Genomic DNA, 20,271 nt, shown 5'->3' on the forward strand with positions numbered 1-20,271 from the left:
TTAAGTTGGTGGTAGTCACCCCATACTAAAACAGCCATAAGTTTTCATCCTTACGGTGGGTTCATTTACATATAGGGTACAGTATTTGTTTGTGTAAAATGGGTATCCTACTTTAATAACATATCTCTCTATGCTGCTACTGATATTTCTATGACAATACATTTTGCTTTTACACTGTACATATACAAACAATTAGAGGAAAAAGATGTACCTGGGAGGGTAGTATTCTGGACCAAAGACACGGTCATGCAAGCTGATTGACGGTCATGAATCACGTTAGATGAAGTCCAAAAGAGTCCAAGAAAAAAGGAAAATGACACATGAGCAAATAAAATAACTGATGGTCTACATTACAAAATGCATACATATTCTATTTTCATATAACAATATACAATATGCATTCCAGAAATACAATTCAAATGAAAAAAATCTGCTGTGTATGTGTATGCATACACACATATACAGCAAGGCAGCACAAAGTCAAGTACAGTCCTTATTCAAAAGACCAAATGCTGCAATAGCTTTTAACATTACATACACTGCAAGAAGAAAAGCTTAAGAAAAATAATTACCAGTTATATCATGCCCACTAATGTTGAAGTGAAGTATGTACCTGAATCCATGTTGTGTTCCCATCTCGGATTTATTCCTTGAACAATAATAAAATAACCATGCAAGAACTACACTAGTTAAACTTGTGCACATGAGGAAATTGCAGTTTCCAGTAAGTAAGAGTGAAAAGTGAACACGAAAAACCAGATTGTCAGATTTCTTTGTTTCTATTCTTAAACCATAGAATATTTGCCACTGCTGGCAAGGGCTTAAGTGATGGAAAGCCCAGCCAAATTGAAGTAGGTGGGGCTGCAGAGAATAACTTATGGACAAACAATGTTTGCCTAAGTTGCAGTGACTCACATACATCACCAATGCATGTTAAGGCTGCAGAATGTCAAGTACACTAGCCAACAATGTTTGTCCATGAAGATTTGGGCTGCAGATACTTAGACCAGTACTTAGCAAAGATTTAAATAGCTAAAAAAATAAAAAGCAAGCAATAATATTGGTTGTCACAAAATAAAGTATCATTCACAGAATAACTGATAAAATTATCAAGAAATTGTCTCTCCTAATGTGTCTCTGTTTTGCATTTTATTTTACGAGGCTCCTGTATTCTGCATTAGCCCTAAGGCAAGAAAAAGCTGCGAAGGTCCTTATGAGCAGTTGTAAAGAGTAGCATCATCGTCAGCACCAATGGAACCAACACCAACATCAGCAACAGCAGCAGTATCAGCAGCACCCACACCAGCCACAGCCTCGCTAGACCTCGTGCCCCAAGCAGCTAATATGTCTACATATGGGTGGCCACGTGGAGGAAGCTGACAGACTTGTTGCATTCAGATTTCAAAATATACAGAAACAATAAACTTGTTAAACTTGCAACTAATTTCATTTATATTCTGCTCATTATTCTATGATCTTGGAACTAAACAGTATCCAATGATGCAAAAATATCTTTTTATCTGATTGACATTACAGGAAAAAATGAAGACTAAATTGCCTGTACAGTACTTCAATAAGTTCCCCTCCTTCTAGAAGGCTACCCCAAGGCATCTTCCCTTCGACAGATCGAGAGTCAGGTGCCTCCACGCGGGTCAGGAGTGTGAGCTGTTTACCTGGGTACCCCGGCCTCCAGGGCCGCCTCCACCTCCTCCTCCCCGGTGTCAGAGGAGTCTTGGCTGGCGGTGAGGGCGGGGGTGGGGTTTCGCTGCTCCGCATCAGTTCCGCCCACTCCAGAGTCACTGTCGCTTACCATGGCCATCCTCTCGCTATGGTCAATGTCGTTGTCCACGCTGTGAGACCCAGTCATAACCAGGAATACCACAGTTACCAGGCCACCATACTATACCAGGGTCTTACATTACTTGGGTACTGCAGTTAACACAGCAACTGACTATAACATCATTATTATCTGATGCTATAATTATCATAGTAATGTTGTCTGTTACCAAACCACCAATATTACAAATTAATGTTTTGTGAAGTCTTGTCATAATAGAAGAATGGGTAGGTTATGGCACTGATACCCTAATCTCCAGAAAATACATGATGCAAGACTGGAACAAGTAATTACAGCAGCCATGGTTATCGCATTCTAATATTTATGAAATTATTCAGCAATAAAAGTGGGAAGATACAAAAACATTACCAAAATAACTCTACATATCGACAATACAATGGATGCCACAGTGGTAATGCTTCAGTTACCTGGGTACCCCCTGTACAGTCTATTCTTGGAGTGGAATTCGATCGAGTCAAATTGGAACTATTACACTTAGGAACTAATCCAGTAGTCAAGGTTGAGATAATGGGTGTTGAGTGCTACTGAAGTGCAGCTCCCATCCAAGTGGACTAGTGAACTTGTTTGCACATAGGTGGAGGAATACTTTATCTATACAGTACAGTATATCTATCTATCTATCTATCTATCTATCTATCTATCTATCAAGTGAATAATGAGGAACTGCTGATGTTAAGGCACTGAGGATCACCTAAACGGTCTCAGGTCTACAAAATGGCCAACTTTTTCATTGAATAATTAAAATCTGAAGAAAGAAGGTTCAAAAAGGTTTTGGATAAAACTGTAGATAAGATGAGTTTATTACAAAGTATAACCAATCAGTAGTATAAATGCACCAGAACACAACTGGGGATGGATTTAATGTTTAGACAATACTGCAATTACAAATGTACATTCTTCTAAGCCTTGCAGGAGTAAAATCACATCCACTAGAATACTGTGAAAATATTATAGAAAAGGCATGCAAACTAGTTAATCTAACAAGCTAATACTCACCTTATTGGAACTAAATCATTATAATCTGCGCATTCAACAGCAACTGTTTCTCAGGAAAATAATGAGCTCTGGGAGTTGTCACCACTGTGGATCTTCAGCTTTCCCTTCATTTTTTTTTCTAGTTAACTAATGAAAATTTGTACATATTTGTATTATCTGCTAAGCTACAGTGATGTAATACAGAATAATATTTAATATTTCCCTTTATAAGTGCCAGCATACTTAATAAAGCCATCAGTTTCTTATTTAAGAGTATACTTTGTAAGATATCAAGGAATTCTTATTTAATACAGTGTGTGCATATTTTGGCTGTTCATTTCTATTTTAATTTAGTGATTATTTTGTGATAAGTAAAGCTATAATAACATATCTTCTTGTAGTTCGTCCTTTTGGTTCAAGTTAATAGGTCAAGAATTGTGTGAATCTTTAGAAAATAAAAAAAATTAAGCATAACTATCTTTTTTATGGCCCTCATGCAACATATAGTACAGTATCACTTTAGAAGTATTACCCACTGTAGCCTGTAAATTAAAATGACTAGAAAGTCCTGCATCAGACATACAATGAGATGGCCAAGAACTCAAATCCACAGTGGCCATACTTCCCACCTTATCTCACACTCTTACTTGCATCTAGGTTCTTTCTCCCTTCATCTCATCCCCATCTGCCCAACCCTAGAAAATCCTGACCACCTCACCTCACATCCCCTCTTATGCCACTGATGGCGGTGGGATCAATGAGCTCTGGGTCCAGCACGAAGAGATCCTCAGTGCAAATGTCCGTCACATAGTGGAGGTGCTCCTGAGCTCGATCTATACGGAAGAATCTTTCTGCTGTGCATGCTGGAAGTATTAATATGGTAAGTTCTGTTAATCAAATGGAAAAGCTTGTTCTTTAAGCATACTGGTAATCAATAAATATTTTTGTTTTAAATATTTGTCATTCCTATCTGCAGGTTACATTCTTCCAGAGATAATATTTCTAGACACGTCAAGAAAACTATCTGTAAACTTTATCAAAATTTGCCAAACATGTCGAGGAAAAAAAAAAAAGATCCACAATTGTAAGATGGGGTTTGAGGTCCAAAGAACTTTAGGATACATTTACATAAGTAATAATCAAAATTGTCATTCCAGATCCCAGAAATCCTGCAATTTCCAGGTTTTTTGCAGCTGAAGTCTATACACAGTCCTTTCCTTTTATCCCCTTCACCACTGATTGGTTCATTAGCCGTTTGGGCGGTCAGTCACATCTCTGTTATGCACTGTTAGCAAGTACTGTACTGTGCTTGTACTGACCTTAGAATGTATTTGTACCTGTGCCAGTGATGGTTAAGTCTGGTCTTGAATGAGCTCACGCTCAATGCCATCAAAACACTCTTTGGCAGAATGCTCAAAGAGTTTACAATAATCACTCCAGGATCTGGGTCCAAACAGGAGTGTCCCAGCATAAAACCATATTGGCAGTTCGTTACAAGGTTGTTCCATTGTACATGGCATCTCTTATAATGCTCTCTAGTACCGTACTTTACACACTATGCAGGTCAGGCTCACTAGCCGATAATTATTCGTGGAGTAGCGATCACCCTGCTTGAATAAGGACTCACATATGCCATTTTCCAGTCACTAGGGACCTTTTGCTCATTCAAGCATCTACAGAACAGGATCTTAAAGGGCTCAGCATGCTCGTTGCACAACTCTCTTAGCACTTTGGGATGCACCATGTCAGGACCAGGGTTCTTATGAAACTTTAGCTCTGACAATTTGTTTCTTATGTACTCTTTTGAGAACATAAGGTTCTTCAGCGTTGTGTCAAACATCTTTTCTCAAATGCAGGGAGATTGTTCACATCTTCTCTTGTAGACACTGAAGAAAAGAATTTGTTTAACGTTTCCTCCTTTCCTGATCTGAGTTTGCGCAACTACCATGTTCTAGCCTCAGATCCAATAAGCCCATATAATTACATAGTCTTTAAGTTATCACTTTACTCTATTTATTTATTAATACATTACCATTTCTTTTTACAAAGAAATACATTTTAAACAAAACTCCAAGTTTATAATTTATTTACAATGGTTAAAGTGTTCATAATGATGCTGACTGTCTTGACAAATGCCTGTAAAGACACAGTAATGATATTTGACAAGAGAGACTAAAAGAGAACCAGGCATGGGGCAATTAATTAACTTAGCTTAACTAGTTAAGTTTTGAAATAACAGTTTAACCTAACTAATCAAAATTTGGGCAAGTTAACTGATTAACTCTGATTAATTATCAATTAACTCCTTAGAAAAAATAACAAATAATATATAACACATCAGCCCTTGTGCCCAGTGAGTATCCAATATATTTAGCATTATAAAGTGTAATAAGTATGTGATGAAAAAGTTTGAGTTTGAACTTTCATTGATTATTATTTATATGATATGCAGAATTATTATCTTATCATATAATTTTTCAAGTAAGAAAGTCTAACTTGGTTTTGCATACTGAAATAATAAAATTATTTACATGTGAAAAACTGTTGAGTAAAAAATAAAAAAGTCTAGAATTTATAATTATTTGATCTCAAGACTTATTCATACCAAGGAGGTAGTGTGCCAGACTGCCTCACTATTCAGGTATTCAAACTACAGTATTCATTGACTCTTCTGGAAAACATTTACAGGCCATTAAGTTATTTAATCCACATGAAAATTACCCTAATTTGTCACAGACTGGTTAACTTTACTTAACTTAATCAAAAAAATCTTAACTTAATTAGTTAATGTTAAAAAAACGGGTTAACGTTACTGGATTTTTTTAAAATTAACTTAAATAGTTAAATTTGAAACTTAATTGCCCCATGCCTGCAAGAGACCATGTAGCAAAGTAAACTACCATCAGGTAATTGCTGCTAACCCGTGCAAGTGTGAAAAAATGCCATAAAATGCTATGATGATGCAAGTGTGATCGTGAAGATGACAGGTGATGGCGCGGAGGTATGACAGTGAAGTTATTTTAACAAAAAAATAATATGTATTGTACTCAAGTGAAAATGAGGACAGGTACTTGGGTGATGATTACCCAGGTACAGGAGGTACTAAGGTGGTGATGGGAAGAGCTCAAGTGAGGATGAGGGCAGGGTTTCTGAGGACATACTACGGTGATAATGAGTGGCAATACTCACAGTCGAGGAAACACCAGCTCTCGGACAGGGGCTTGGTGGAGCGACCCTTGTGTGCTGTCTCTTCCATCATGCGGTTGACGTGTTTACGGACCTGTAAGACATCCACACTAAGTTATTTACTATGTGTGGACAAACCTACTTCTTCATGATATTACTGTTGATAAGACTATTAAAGTACCATAGTCCCCTTCCATGTATCCTGTGAGAAACGGTGAGATTTATCCTGAACAAAGGCTTCAGATAATTTAGTTTTTTTAATTGAAACCAAGGAAATTTGGCAAAAAAAAATATTTAAATGTCAGATACAATGTTAAAAGTCGAGCCTAGGTCTCTAGTGATATCAGCAGCCCATTCTCCCTTTTCGAAATACAAGGCCATCATCCCCTTGGATCCCTTTTTTTTTCATTTATGGATGGATTTATATGAAATGGAAACACAATATTTAGGCTCATCTAACAGTGTTTCCAATCAAATTGAAACAAATTTGGGTGATAATTTTTTGTGGGTTTTTTATTTAAATTCTTTCTATACTCAAAATACTATATCAAACACTTTTGAAGTGAATTATTTGCGCTTTCATTGATATAAAGTGCATAGATTGATGATCCTTCATGAGTATAACTAAATTAACATAAAAGTACCCCCAAATTTGGTCATTTTCATGAAATTAGGTATAATCATTAGTTAGAATTGCACATTACTTCTTCTCATGAATATTCTCCTATCATTGATGAATCAAATTTTATTTGAAAATTGAAAATCATCCAAGAACTTTTGGAGTACAGTAGTTTCCAGTTCTATAAGTAAAATTTTATCTCGAGTTAATGTACAAGCCTTTGAAGATTTACAAGTTCTTGGCTCCTGGTGCCCTCATTATTTTGCACAATATTACATGTTAGAGAGCCAGGTGTCAAAAGGCACCACCTTTCTCTTTGTTGCGAGGTTTAGAACTCATTAGCATGATCCAGATTCTTAAAACTCGTTAAAAACACCCAGGTTCATACTCTTGAATTTTGTCTTCTTTTCTTCTTAGCTTGTGTCATAAGGGAAGGACTGGTGGTAGCAAACACAAGGAAGAACAACAAATAAGATTCCTAATAGCCCAAGATGTGGTCTAAAAATGACTGAGGAAACTACATAAAATAGGACAAGGATGTGGTGGCTTCCTGGACATGCAAGGTAGATCTACTCTCCATTTGGACTAGACAAGCACTGACATCAATTCACTCTCAGAAGCTCATTAGACAGGCTGATAGGTGTTGCAAAATGAAGCTTTTCTTATTTTTAATAAAAAATGCAATACTGTACAGACACAGTTCAGCCACTTAGTTGGGCAGTCACCCAGCTGACTCACATTAAGGGAGGGAGAGAGGGAGGATGGGAGGGCAGACTGGCGAGTCGTCTACGCAGTTACGTACATCTCTCTGCCTCCACACACAAGCGTTCACTTCTCACACATACACACCCATGCTCTTCATTTTTCTTTTTTATAGTTGTATATTATATTTCCTTTATTTCTATGCCACATTACAGTTTTGTAATGATTTTATAATTTTTTCTAAAACAATCATTGATGAGTGATAAGCCTGAGCTAGTGAGAGATGGTGGGTGGGTTGGCTCACAAAAGAGTGAGACCCAAGCATCAGACACATATAAGCAGGGTTGTGTACTATGGATACAGGTACGTACTCTGACATCCTACTGTATACGTATACTATTATTATATTATATAATAAAATAATCGATGTACTGTACGTGTTTAAAAATTTTCATTTTGATTCATAAAAATGATTGTACAGCATAACTTCTTTTTGCAGGAATAATTTCCTTAGGAACACATCTCCAATTGTATAATGGAAGTCAGTGGGAAAATGGGGTTCATGTTTTGGTCAACTTTTCAAGGACGCATCCCTTCTGTAACCCAGGGGATTACGTACTGCAGTTGAATTACCCGGCATCGACGTTGTGGAGGGACAGGCATAGTGCACGGCCATTCCCTAGGCCACCCTCACCTTCCTACAAATATTTCAGCTCTCTATCTTCAAAATTGTGGACTGACCCAAAGGTGGAAGGGGGGGGGGGGTCATGGTGCTTATCAGGATCTTGGTACTCCAACACATTAACTACATAGCTTAAAACATGCAAGAAAGCAACACATTAAAAATTATCCACAACAAATAATTATTTAGCATTCACACAGTTATTGGTATTCAACTTTTGACTACTGCAGGAACTCAACAATGTAGAAACAGACAGAGTAACATTTACATAACAATATGGGTAATGTATCCACTGCCTAATACCCTGTATATGAATGTCTGGCTCAAGACTACACAGCAGTTCATGTACAGTTAACTCCAGAATCAATCTTTACTTCAAAGTAAATGTAGATATAACATGATCCTGGTGCAGGAAAAAAGTGAAAATCCACCTTGACTACATACAGTATATGGACATAAGGCATAATTATAGCTGTCAGTTAACTTTTGGGCCTTAATTAACAGCCATTAACCATTCTTAATGAGACAATGGAATCAGCTTAATTTTATGCTAATACATTCACAAAGTTAATTAGTCTTTCTAAAACATGGTGGTTGGTCTGGACACATTCTCAGAGAAAAGTAACACTTGCACATATGTTAATTACTAGGTCTTTTTTCCTAAGCTTCTACGATGCCTCTTTACACATGTGCTTTGCTCCCAGCTGCCCTTCCTCTGCATCTCTTAATTAACTCCTTTAAATATTTTCTCTTTTTCTTACCACACAGCTGTAGCATCTCTGAGCTGTTATATTATCTGCAGATAGAGAGCTAGACTTTGAAAAAGCTTCATATTGCCTTTGGAAAGTTCTCATAAACAGTACTGGGCTTCAAAATAACCCTTGACAAAATTATCAAGAGCAATGGAGAGATCCTACACAGGGTACTGGCCTCTTTCTCTAGGCATGGACACCTCTAATGGGTGGCCATTACGTAAATAATGTAGATCTATTCATGAAACATGAGAAATATTAATGCTGTACTAACTTGAGTGGTATAAGTCAAAAAATATTCTTAGCAAGCTTTAGTATTACTTCCATGTATCTAAGCACACACGCGCACGCACACGCACACTAAAAAATTTACGTTCACACACTCCTATCCAACCCCATGCACACAATATTAAGTCAATGATTCCCTTATAATTACTATCCCACTACAGGGTACTTCCATGATTTAATCTCACTAATGTTTATGGTGTTCTTTGTCCCTTTCTCCTGTAAAATAACAGACTTCCCTTTTCCCATTTTCTCTCTCTCGTATCATCCTCTCCCCTCTCGCCTTTTATGATATTCTTAACCTGTCTCATCTTCACCATACTTTCCCCTCACCAAGCCTTCCCCTCATGCATAATATTTTATTTACCAAATCCTCCCTACTACCATATCTCCGAGACTCTAACATACACTTATACACATGTAGTAAAATCTTGACTTTGCAAACCTCTATTCCACTAACACAGGAAAATAAACAGGTCAATATTAAGTGCTATTGTATCTTTGCAAAAATATCTAGCATGGTGACACTATGTACTCTCCTCTACACATCCCTATCCCAGCAAAAGTCCAAACCTTCCTTCATGCTAGCATTCCTTTTAACATATTATATCCCTATATTCCTTCATTCCAACACCATGTAGACCAGGGGTGTGGAAACTGTGTTTCCCAGGCCATTGTGGACCTGCTGAGGGTCTCAGGGTGGCCCACAACCATACTCTCTTTAAAGGAGAGACTCGGGAGGGGATAGAATTTGTTGATAGATTTGGATGAAATTTAGAGGATATAAATATATTATTTTAAGAGTAACTTATAATAGCTGAACTGCATTGGAATTATACTCCAGGGTAGCTGTCATATCCAATAAATCTGATTAGATTACTATTATTAAGTGAAAATAATAGGTGGCCCCCAAAGAACTCTTGTACTGTAATTTCAATCTGGCCCTCTAACCACAAAAGTTTCCCACCCCTGATGTGGGCTCTCCCTTACACAATCTCATTCTTGCCAAAAATTGGTTTTATTACCTTATTATTTTTACCTAATTTTTCTCTTTCCTGGCCTCTTCTTTCAATCATATACTAGACACAATTTGTCACTTTTCACCCTTTCAATCCTTCTACAACCCTAACATCACTTAAGCTAAAGTTACTCCTTTTGGGGCATTGGGGTATCCATAGCTAAATAACAAAACATATACCGGTACTGTTTGAATTTTCCCAACCTTTTGATTACTGCTTACTCAGCCTTTTTCCCCATCTAAAAATTCCCTATATTTTGGTTCAGCCGATAAATTTGAAATGTTACCAAATTAATGCTACATTTTTCATATTTACTATAACTTATCTAATGCCATGCTCATCTTACCTGTTCGAGATCTGCATCTTGATCTATCATGATGAGGCCAATCGGGGAGGAGGCACTACGCAGCTTCTCCTTGTCATAATGATGCTGCTCATAGTCAAACATGGTGATCCTCAATACCTGGAGGCGGAGCTGTTCTAGATGTGGCATCCTGCAAGAACACACAAATAGGTCAAGATTGAAGTTGGTGCAACAAAACTTGATCAGGAATACCCGGCATATATTTGTAAACTGGAATTTTGTAAAGGACAAGTTCTATAATAAATTGTTGACATATAGATGTAGATTATGATTAGTTATCGGTTTTATAACATTGGTTTAATAAGTTGCACTGGTATGAGGTTTTAGATAATCAAATGTTTTAGATTTTATCAATGTGTTAATTTTACAATTCTGTAGCCGTGTATAGTAATTTACAAAGTAATAATGGGAAATATATTTAATCTATAATTTTAAAAGTCATAAGAATGAGTCAGAGTGAAAAGCACGAGCACACACTCTAAATTAGTGGTTCCCAAACCCTTTCACATGAAGCCTTTTTGGTTTTTACCAAAACCTCATGCCCCCACCACCATTTTTAAAAATAAGTTTAATTAACTTTACACCTTGTTATCATATTTAAGTACAGTATAGTATATTACTTTCAAGATCAACTAATTCGTAATCCATGTACAGTGGGGTATGCTATAACGAACGGATCCTACTACGAATATTCCTATAACGAACGGTTTTACCTATAAAATTGAGAATGCTATAACGAACGCAACTCCTACAACGAACGCGGATGAATACGGGACTATTTCACCTGGCGCATGAATATTGTTGTACCGCGACCCACAACAAGAGCGTCAGGCGCCATCTTTGTCTCATTGTGTAGCCAGTGCACCACTGTTATTGTTGAAATTTCGTCTTTTGATGTGTGAAATTCGCGTTATTTGTATAACTATTTTGTTATACAAGTATACAATTGTAACAATGAGTCGTCCAAAGCGAGTGAGAAAGCTAATAACCCTTGAAACTAAGAAAGAAATTGTAAAGAAACGTGAGAATGGAAGAAGCATTGCGAAACTTAGTGATGAATATGGGATGGCTAAATCGACTATATGTACGATTTTGAAGAATAAAGAGGAGTTAAAAACTGTGCAAGTGGCTAAGGGAATCTTTAGACTTAGCAAAGCAAAGTGTAATGTGATTGAAGAGATGGAAAATTTACTCTTAGTGTGGATAAAGGAGAAAGAAATGGCAGGTGGTAACATTAGTGAAGCTATAATTTGTGAGAAGGCCAGACAATTGTTTGAGGACCTTAAAGCCAAGACTCCCAGTGGAAGTGATAGTGATGTGCCAGTGTTTAGGGGTACCTGCATGCTGAATAACACTAAGGTAAGATAAAGTACCGTATTTTTTACATTTTCCACAGAATTTTTTCAGTGTTAAGTGGTTGTATTTGGGGGCCTGGAACGGATTAATCCTATAACGAACGAATGCTATAACGAACGAGGTTCTGGAACCAATTACGTTCGTTATAGCATACCCCACTGTATCTCATGCATGTGGGGAAGATTAAAATACGTGTATACATACTAAGAAAAAAATAGTTGCACTAATTTTATGGAAAATGTCCTAATAAAGTGATTCTATCTTTCACATGGTCTTATGCCCCTGTACCAACCTCATGCCTCCCAAGGGAGGTCCACCTCCCAGTTTGGGAACCACTGCTGTAAATCAACCCAACATATGGTTCTGAAGGACAGCCAACACTTCACATATAACCACAACCTGTGAGCACATGCACTGTATTTTACTCACGGGACAGACTTAGCCTTCTTCTTGGTCACCATTGAGGCCTTGTTGAGATGCGTGAGCTCTATGATGCTTGGGTTGACCCTCGCTGCCTCTCCATCTACCTGCATGGGAATAGTCTTCTTGGTGATGATCCTCGCCCTCTTGCACTGGCAGATTGTTGTTCCATGACCACCAGCCTGTAACAGTGGCTGCAGAAAAAAAAAAAAATTCCTCATTTAAAACTTGCATAGGAAATAGATAGATAGATAGATAGATTGATTGATTGATTGATTGGGTAAATTATTTGGTTGAAAAGTGTTTTTGGGGTGAAAATATTTTGTGTCTTAGAAGTGGAATAACATATGTTTATCTCTTTCAGTAGCTCTAGAACTCGAGAAAAACACAGCTTCAGAAAGGATCAGCTCTGAAAATCACTCCAGATATTGTAGAGCTTCAGTATAAATCCTCAGTAGTCTAGGCTGCTACCTTAGTGTTGCAATTGAAGGAGCCATGTAAGATTTCCTCTCAAAGTTGCTCTGTAACAATTAGAGGACACCTTATACACAGGAGTACCGGAGACTGAAGGGCTTGTTACTCACCATCTGGTACGTGGTGAGCCCAATGACTTCAATGATACCATCATCTGTATGCTGCTCTACTCCACTGCTCCGGTTCCATGGATGGGTACCTGATCCATAGCTGTAAACAAACAGTGGATTAAGGATGAGTAAATGTCACAACTAATGGTTTTAATTCAATATCTAGAATGAGGATTAGGTAGAGAAGAGTTGAGGAAATAGGAGAGAGAGAGGAGTACAAACAAGATGAAGGAGGTAAGGAGGGAAGAAATGGTGCGAGAAATTAACAATGAAAAGAGGCAAGAAATAAATTACAGTATGTATTCAGAATGTAGCTTGAGTCAGGCTATATTCAATTATCAAACCAAGTCTACCAAGTAGCAAAAACAGTCTAAGACTTTTTTCCCTGTATAAAAACTGCATATAAGGAGGTTTCTTATACAATACTGTACCCAAGATCATAAATACACAAAAACAATTCCTGCATGGATACTGTTTTTTTATGCAAGCTCAAAGTACTGCTTTTAAACCTCTACCTAGGAATGTTGAGGAAGACGACAGCATGGACCTTATTCTCCTTCAAGATGGGTGTCATGTCCTTGCCATCACACTCCAGCGTGCAGTTGTCTGAAAGATCTTTCCACTTGCGTTGTAAAAGATCCTTGCCTCCAGCCTGACCATAGAACATCTTGTTCCTTAACCGAGAGTTGAACTTCTGAGGGTTGGCCTCTGTAGCATAAGAGATCATGGGTGTGAGTGAGATGGGTGAATGAAGGTATACATTGAGTGAGGTGGGTGAATGAAGGTATACATTGAGTGAGGTGGGTGAAGGCAGGCCGGGGTAGGTGGGTGAATGAGGGTGGGTTGAGTATGGTAGATAGTGGTGAGGGTTGAGTGATGTGGGTAAACGGGGAGGTTGAGTGATGTGGGTAAATAAGGGTACAGAAGGTGGTTGTGGTTGATAAATAAAAGAGACACTGTAGAAGAGTTTAGCTATGTCACACACACAATACAAATACACATACAGGTATAAGCAAAACAGTGGCCATAGCAACCCTTGGACTCATATATAGAAACAATTCAGATGGGATTAATGCATCACAGCTGGAGTCAAATCATAACTGGGGTAGATGCAGAGTCTGACTGACACAGTGATTGCAGTGCTTTTGTACCATATATTCTGGAAAAACACTACTATACAGTATACAGTGAATAATCAACTAAACTATATCAATCCAAATTTTACAAAATTTATTAAAAAGTCCTTAAATTAATATAATTCTACTTAGTGCTTCAATTACCCCATGTCAACTTTACTGATTTCATCCACAATAAAAAAAATCAATCAACATAAAACATTAAAACAAACTAAACATCTCTCAAATATATTAATAAGTATCCTATACAATCTACTTAATAAGGTAAATTTTCACTTGTTGCTACTATACGAAATCAAAGTTGAAACTATGTTTTTCCGATGGTTTTGATGTTATGAACTAATTTTACTTAATTTCTGGTGTAAATCAATAATTTCTGAGATAAACCCCCCCCCCCCTTATCTCAGAATCTAGAGAATTGCTATAAAAATCACAGTTAAAAGTGTTCAAAACGCATGGAAAAGCATGAGGAAAACAGTTTTGAACCTAACCTAACCGGGGGATCTCCACAGTCGTTCTATATTCTGGGTGTGTACTGCCACATACGATTGGTTTCCTTGTTTACATCTCCTATACTGAGTACTTTACATTTGTCCACATTGAATTTCATTTACCATTTTTCAGACCATTCAAAAAATTTGTTTAGATCTACCTGTAGTTTTGCGGAATCCTCGTCAGATTTAATTACACGCCAATTTAGTGTCATCAGCAAATTTACTTATGTTGCTGTCTACGCCGATATCTATGTTGTTTTGTATATAATAAATAATAATGGTCCAAGTACTGAGCCTTGGGGAACTCCTCTAGTGACGTTGCTCCAATCGGATTTAGTGCCATTAATGCTCACTCGCTGTTTCCTGTCCTGAAATCACGCCCTCAACCATTTTAGAATATCGCCTTTAATGCCATGAGCCTCCACATTTCTTATTAGTCTTTCATGGGAGACTCTGTCGAAGGCTTTGCTAAAGTCGAAATATACCACATCATAATTGTGCCCCTCGTCCACTGATTCGAAAACAGATGAAAAGAATGTTAATAGATTAGTTAGACATGAACGCTCGCTTGTGAAGCCACGTTGGGAATCATTGATCAACTTGTGCTTCTTCAGGTGATTTCAAATAGTTTGAAATGATTGCTTCCAATAATTTGCCTACAATTGGTGTTAAACTGATTGGATGGTAGTGAGAGGATAGTGATCTATCTCCCTTCTTGAAAATCTGTATTACATTCGCTATCCTCCAGGATTCTGGTACTACACCCATTTTTAAGGACATGTTAAACAACTTTGCTAAGGGCATACTGTTGAAAAATATTTATTCAGATTATTGCTCATTTTTCTGTCGTTATCAGTTAGCTCACCGGTATCTGACTGTATTGGTCCAATCTTTTCTCATGTTTTAGTTTGATACATTTGATAGAATCCCTTGGGGTTTGATTTCGCCTCCCTTGCAACCTTCAGTTCATTAGTCCTCTTTGCTTTTCTTATCTCGGTCTTAACCCTACCGGCCAATATCTTATAATAATCTCGGAGGTAAACTTCACCACGATAATATTGAAAATTTAATATCTCAGTTATCCTTAATTTCCAGCGGAACTATCACAGAAGAAAGGGGTCTTAGAATTGTCTAAACATTACGAAAAACACATTAATAACAGCGAGAGAAAGACCGGTGCATGATTGAAATTTCACCAGTCTTAAAATTGTCAAAACTACTGATTGCAACCATAAAATTACCAAGATTAGTTCGGTGGCAACAAGTGAAAAACTACCCTTTTATATCTGGGACCAGTGAAAGCAACTTTGTTGAAGTGTCATGGTGTAATATTACTTAGTTTTGTGGACCTGAGTACTCCCAGACTGAGGGGGTCGGTTGTAACAGACAACATGAGGTGACTGCAGAATTTTTGGAGTAGCATTTACGCTAAATAATTAATTTCTTCGCATACTAAGCACGTACAGACATCATTTTAGTGCCATATGAACAAAATCGAACAACGCCTTCTGGTGGTAGTACTGTTCTCAAAAATTACCCCAAATTCCTTGGGTGGTGGTTGTTTTTGTTGATAAACTAAACTGGAGAAACCACATACAAGCCATTCACAGTAAAATCGATAAACAGTAATATACCCTGTATCCCGCTTGCAGCAATGAAAGAAATCTATTTTGACCATATTTATCACCACTTGATACACTGCCATACACTATGGGGCCTCCGGCTCCACTAAAACACAACCTCTGGTCACTCAGGCCCAAATGCAAGATCAGCCGTGGTGTATACCATGCTGTAGTACTCCCATGGTTGTTATGCAAGAAGCGTTTTTGGCTAAAAAAAAGAAAAATATGTACGATTCATCATTGGAACATGGGGAAATTTCGTGGTATAACTTCATTATAACACCCAGATCTACTAATACCACCCCCATGCGTTCCTCTCAGTCCCAGATCTCCGTATTAAGAACAACAATGGTGGTCACGATGGTGTGAAAGTGTGGAACAACTTACCCCAGGCATCTATTGTCTAAGTATTAATATTTTTGTAATACTTACTTTATACTCTTACTTTTAATGTACCACCAAAACCATTATATCATATATCGTTAAGTAGATAGAAATTACTATTGCAATAATTATACAGGGTGTCCCGAAAGTCTCTTTCCAGTTTTAAATATTTATTACTAAAAAAAAAAGGGATATAGTAATACAGCTTGCTGCATCCTATTCCTTAGTTAATCGAGTAACATGATCCTGACTGTCTCCTTGTTTCCCCCTAACAGAACCCATGTTGTATTGCTTCCTTCACTTTTCAGATTACTGTATATCAACTTCACTGTAAAATATGTACCTGTATATAATTATAATATAAATGCAAAAATAAATAAATGAAAAAAATAGAAAAGTGATAATTGTGGTAATATTCTCAAATGTACAATATTTACTAAAACCATGTTACGTGCACGAATCCAGATGATTCTATTGTAAATGTTAAATAATAATTCATTGTGATAAATGGTCAGTATATATCAGGTGCCACTAAGAGAGCTCAGGCTCTCAATTGGCTCAGCCATGTCAATATTGTTATCGTCCACTCTGTATATAATGGATAAGTAAACCGTTTCATTATCAATATCAACAACATTGTAGTGGACGTCTCCCCTACAAACTGCGTAGCTGCACACCACCTGCTACCGTCTTCCCTAGCAACCAAGCGCATCCGCATTCCAATGCCGCCGTATCCTAGCAACCGAGCCAAAAGACCGGCGACTTCTCGGGTTTTCCCAACATGACTCATAGCGGCTGCTGGGTATATAAGCTCTGTCTCTCCATTGAGATTCATTCTGACCATTCTTCTTGAACAAGCAACACCTCCTCCTCCGCCGCTGCCTGGCTGCCTTAGCTCTCCTCGCCTGCCTGGCGGTCCTCGCTCCCGCCAGCGAGCATGGCGACCCACCAGCTGTCCTTCTCTGAGCTTCCTCACCAACCAACTCTCATTCTGCCCATTTTCCTGAACAAGCAACACCTCCTCCAGCAAGCTCCTAGCTGTTAACATTTATTCAACCAGGAGGCCAGCAACAGGCAACATCTTCTCTAACGAAGCTCCTGCACATCTACCTCCTTCAACACGCTACTCACCGAACGTCTTCTACTGAGCAGCTCCCCACCACACGGCATCTCCAGCACCAGACTGTCTTCATATAACTTATATATTATACAAGAAAACCACATTAGAGTTTCCTTCCATCCTGAGTGCTAGACAACATTAATATTTCGATACTCCTACAACATTCAAACAAAACATGAACAAATCACAACATTCTATTGTCAAATACAACATTCAATCACCAAAACATTACTACACTACCCAATACATTCATAACACTTTCTACCAATACATTCAGAACATTGATATCATTCTACCAAATACATCTAAATCTCAACACAACAAAGCAAACTGATCTACAAATGACCTACATTCAATCAAATACAGTAATTAACTACTGGTACATGACCAATACAGTATAGGACAAATTAACTACACACTACCAAATAATGCACCGTGAAACATTTAACTACACTACCAAATCCACTGAAATAATACCCTACACTCCACCAAATAAATTCTACGGTTCCACAAACAAGTTAAGTACATTGCCAAATACACTAAGTAAACTGCCTTACACAGGACCTCTCACCTCTGGCCTCATGGAACTCGAGGGCAATGTGGGCGTCGACACCGAAAGAGAAGTAGTTATTGACAACACTGAGGGGTAGGGTGTCCCTGCCTTCCTCTGTGGGCTCATACTCCTCATTCTTAACAACGTCCACACGCCAGCGGTCCAAGTGAACTACCTCCCCGTCGGCGATGTTACACAGGATCTTGCTGATGGGTTCGTCTGTGTACCTGTGGGGGGTGGAGGCAGTGACATTAGCGGGTTTGGCTGTCTGTCTCAACATAAGAGTCAAAAGTTGGCTTTCTTATACAGGTATTTGGTGTTTTTTTTATTATCTTCCCTTTTACCCTGGATGTACAGACGAATACACTGGCGTGTTCTAAGATGTGGCAACTATGAAACTTTGCAGTCATCTGTACATTTACACTGTACCTCCCATATCTTCCATCAACTCCTGAGATATGTACCTTTTCACCGTCATTTCCCCTCATTCCCTGATTTAAACACCTCCCTGTCACTTCCTGATATGTACCCCTCAGCCATTCCCCCCTCCCCAATAACTCCCACCAGGTATTGTACATACCCGCCTCCCCAGCCAAGGGCACGGGCAAGATCATTCCCGGTGCCGAGGGGCAGGACGGCTACGGCGGGGGGAGGTTGGAAGTTGAGCTGGTCGAGGACGGACAGGACCCACCCCACGGTGCCGTCCCCGCCACACGCCAGCACTCTCAGGTTGGACACTTTCCGGAACATCTCTAACCTGAAACACGAGAGTAATTGACAAGTTGTGGTTGAGTCCATCTCCTGGCTGTAAATATAATGTTCATTTTGGTTACCTGCTTCGAGATAAAATATTTTTTTAGCCCTTACCTGCAGGTATATTATATCTTTGTTTCCTGCCTAAATATTGTTTTTTTTTTTGCCACCTACTTCTAGACATAGTATACAGTAAATACAGGAATGTTATATGTGGCATAATGTTTCCTCCTGTGCATTTTTATAAGAAATAATGACTCACTATAAGAATAATGTAGCCTGTATCAGCCACTACTCTGAACCACTAAACCTACTGTATGTATTGTACAGTATGTCTCGTCGTATACGTTCTTGCGCTCTGCGTAATTTTACCTGTGGTACGGTGTCATTGACACCAGTGGTTAGCTCGAGGAGGGAACTTTCTTTACCTTGGGCACAATTCACGATGTGATATATTTAAATTTTAAATTTTGTGTCTAGTGACAAAAACTTGCACCTCCTGCGAGTAAAAGACAACAAATAAAACTTACCCTATTTATAGTAGGAGTCCTATCCTCTCTCGACCACCATACCTTCCCAAACGAGAGAGAGAGAGAGAGAGAGAGAGAGAGAGAGAGAGAGAGAGAGAGAGAGAGAGAGAGAGAGAGAGAGAGAGAGAGAGAGAGAGAGAGAGAGAGAGAGAGAGAGAGAGAGAGAGAGAGAGAGAGAGAGAGAGAGAGAGAGAGAGAGAGAGAGAGACATACACACACCTAAGACTTACCCTGCTTTAGGTCCTCCCTGGGTCAGATCAAAGACCTGCCTAGGGTTAAGGAGCCACTGGAACTTCTGCATCAGCTTGGCGCCCTGGTTGCCACCACTCTTTGGATTGATGAACACGATCAGGGGTTTGATGTTGGCGTTGGGGATAGGCTTGATGGCGAAGGGTCGCGTGTCCTTCTCGTTCTGCTGAAAGGAGAGGCATTTACACGTTAGATCCAGTGATTTACACAGGTGAACTGTAGCTACGTATTAACTCATGTGAAATGTGGTTAAAATCTACCATAGATGAGCTACGTTTAATTAAATGTACTACCAGGGGTGAGCTGTAGTGAACTGACACAAGTGACCAGGAGTTGATTATTACGAGGTGGTTAATTATTGTACTACCACATGTGATTTGTAGTTGATTACAACCACAGGTAGGTTGTGGTTAAATAAAAAATACAGGTAATTTGTAGTTAATGAAATGTGTAGTTTTTTTCTTTAAAGCAATTTCTGAATTAGTTCCCTCAATGCAAATACAGTATCTCTATCTAAATATCTATCTAGTCACACAGTGTTGGTTTGACTCCCAATATCACAAGCAGACGCAAAAATATAAATAAATATATATATAAATAAAAATAAACCATTGCACACATGCCCTGC

At 38.4% G+C, this 20,271-nt stretch overlaps 1 protein-coding gene across 10 annotated transcripts in view; it reads right to left on the bottom strand.

The window, feature by feature from the left end:
• The window catches only part of LOC121871815 (eye-specific diacylglycerol kinase-like), a 160,998-nt gene that overhangs the window by 15,152 nt on the left and 125,575 nt on the right, over positions 1 to 20,271 (bottom strand). For 5 of the 10 annotated variants that reach the window (XR_006089953.1, XR_006089956.1, XR_006089951.1 and 2 more), the window contains 11 exons: positions 19,625 to 19,809; positions 18,692 to 18,868; positions 18,130 to 18,338; positions 13,318 to 13,510; positions 12,803 to 12,902; positions 12,228 to 12,412; positions 10,425 to 10,572; positions 6,023 to 6,113; positions 3,552 to 3,696; positions 1,674 to 1,850; positions 212 to 253 (listed from right to left, as the gene is read on the bottom strand). Coding sequence is in view for 2 of the 10 variants with exons in the window: in XM_042374317.1 (XP_042230251.1) it covers positions 212 to 253; positions 1,674 to 1,850; positions 3,552 to 3,696; positions 6,023 to 6,113; positions 10,425 to 10,572; positions 12,228 to 12,412; positions 12,803 to 12,902; positions 13,318 to 13,510; positions 18,130 to 18,338; positions 18,692 to 18,868; positions 19,625 to 19,809 (1,652 nt within the window). In the remaining 8 variants the exon portion in view is untranslated. The remainder of the gene's footprint in view (positions 1 to 211; positions 254 to 1,673; positions 1,851 to 3,551; positions 3,697 to 6,022; positions 6,114 to 10,424; positions 10,573 to 12,227; positions 12,413 to 12,802; positions 12,903 to 13,317; positions 13,511 to 18,129; positions 18,339 to 18,691; positions 18,869 to 19,624; positions 19,810 to 20,271) is intronic. The other 5 variants (XR_006089954.1, XR_006089952.1, XR_006089957.1 and 2 more) reach the window with 4 other exon arrangements.

This window comes from Homarus americanus, unplaced genomic scaffold, assembly GCF_018991925.1.
Source record: "Homarus americanus isolate GMGI-L3 unplaced genomic scaffold, GMGI_Hamer_2.0 scaffold39675, whole genome shotgun sequence".
Classification (NCBI taxonomy): Eukaryota; Metazoa; Arthropoda; class Malacostraca; order Decapoda; family Nephropidae; genus Homarus; species Homarus americanus.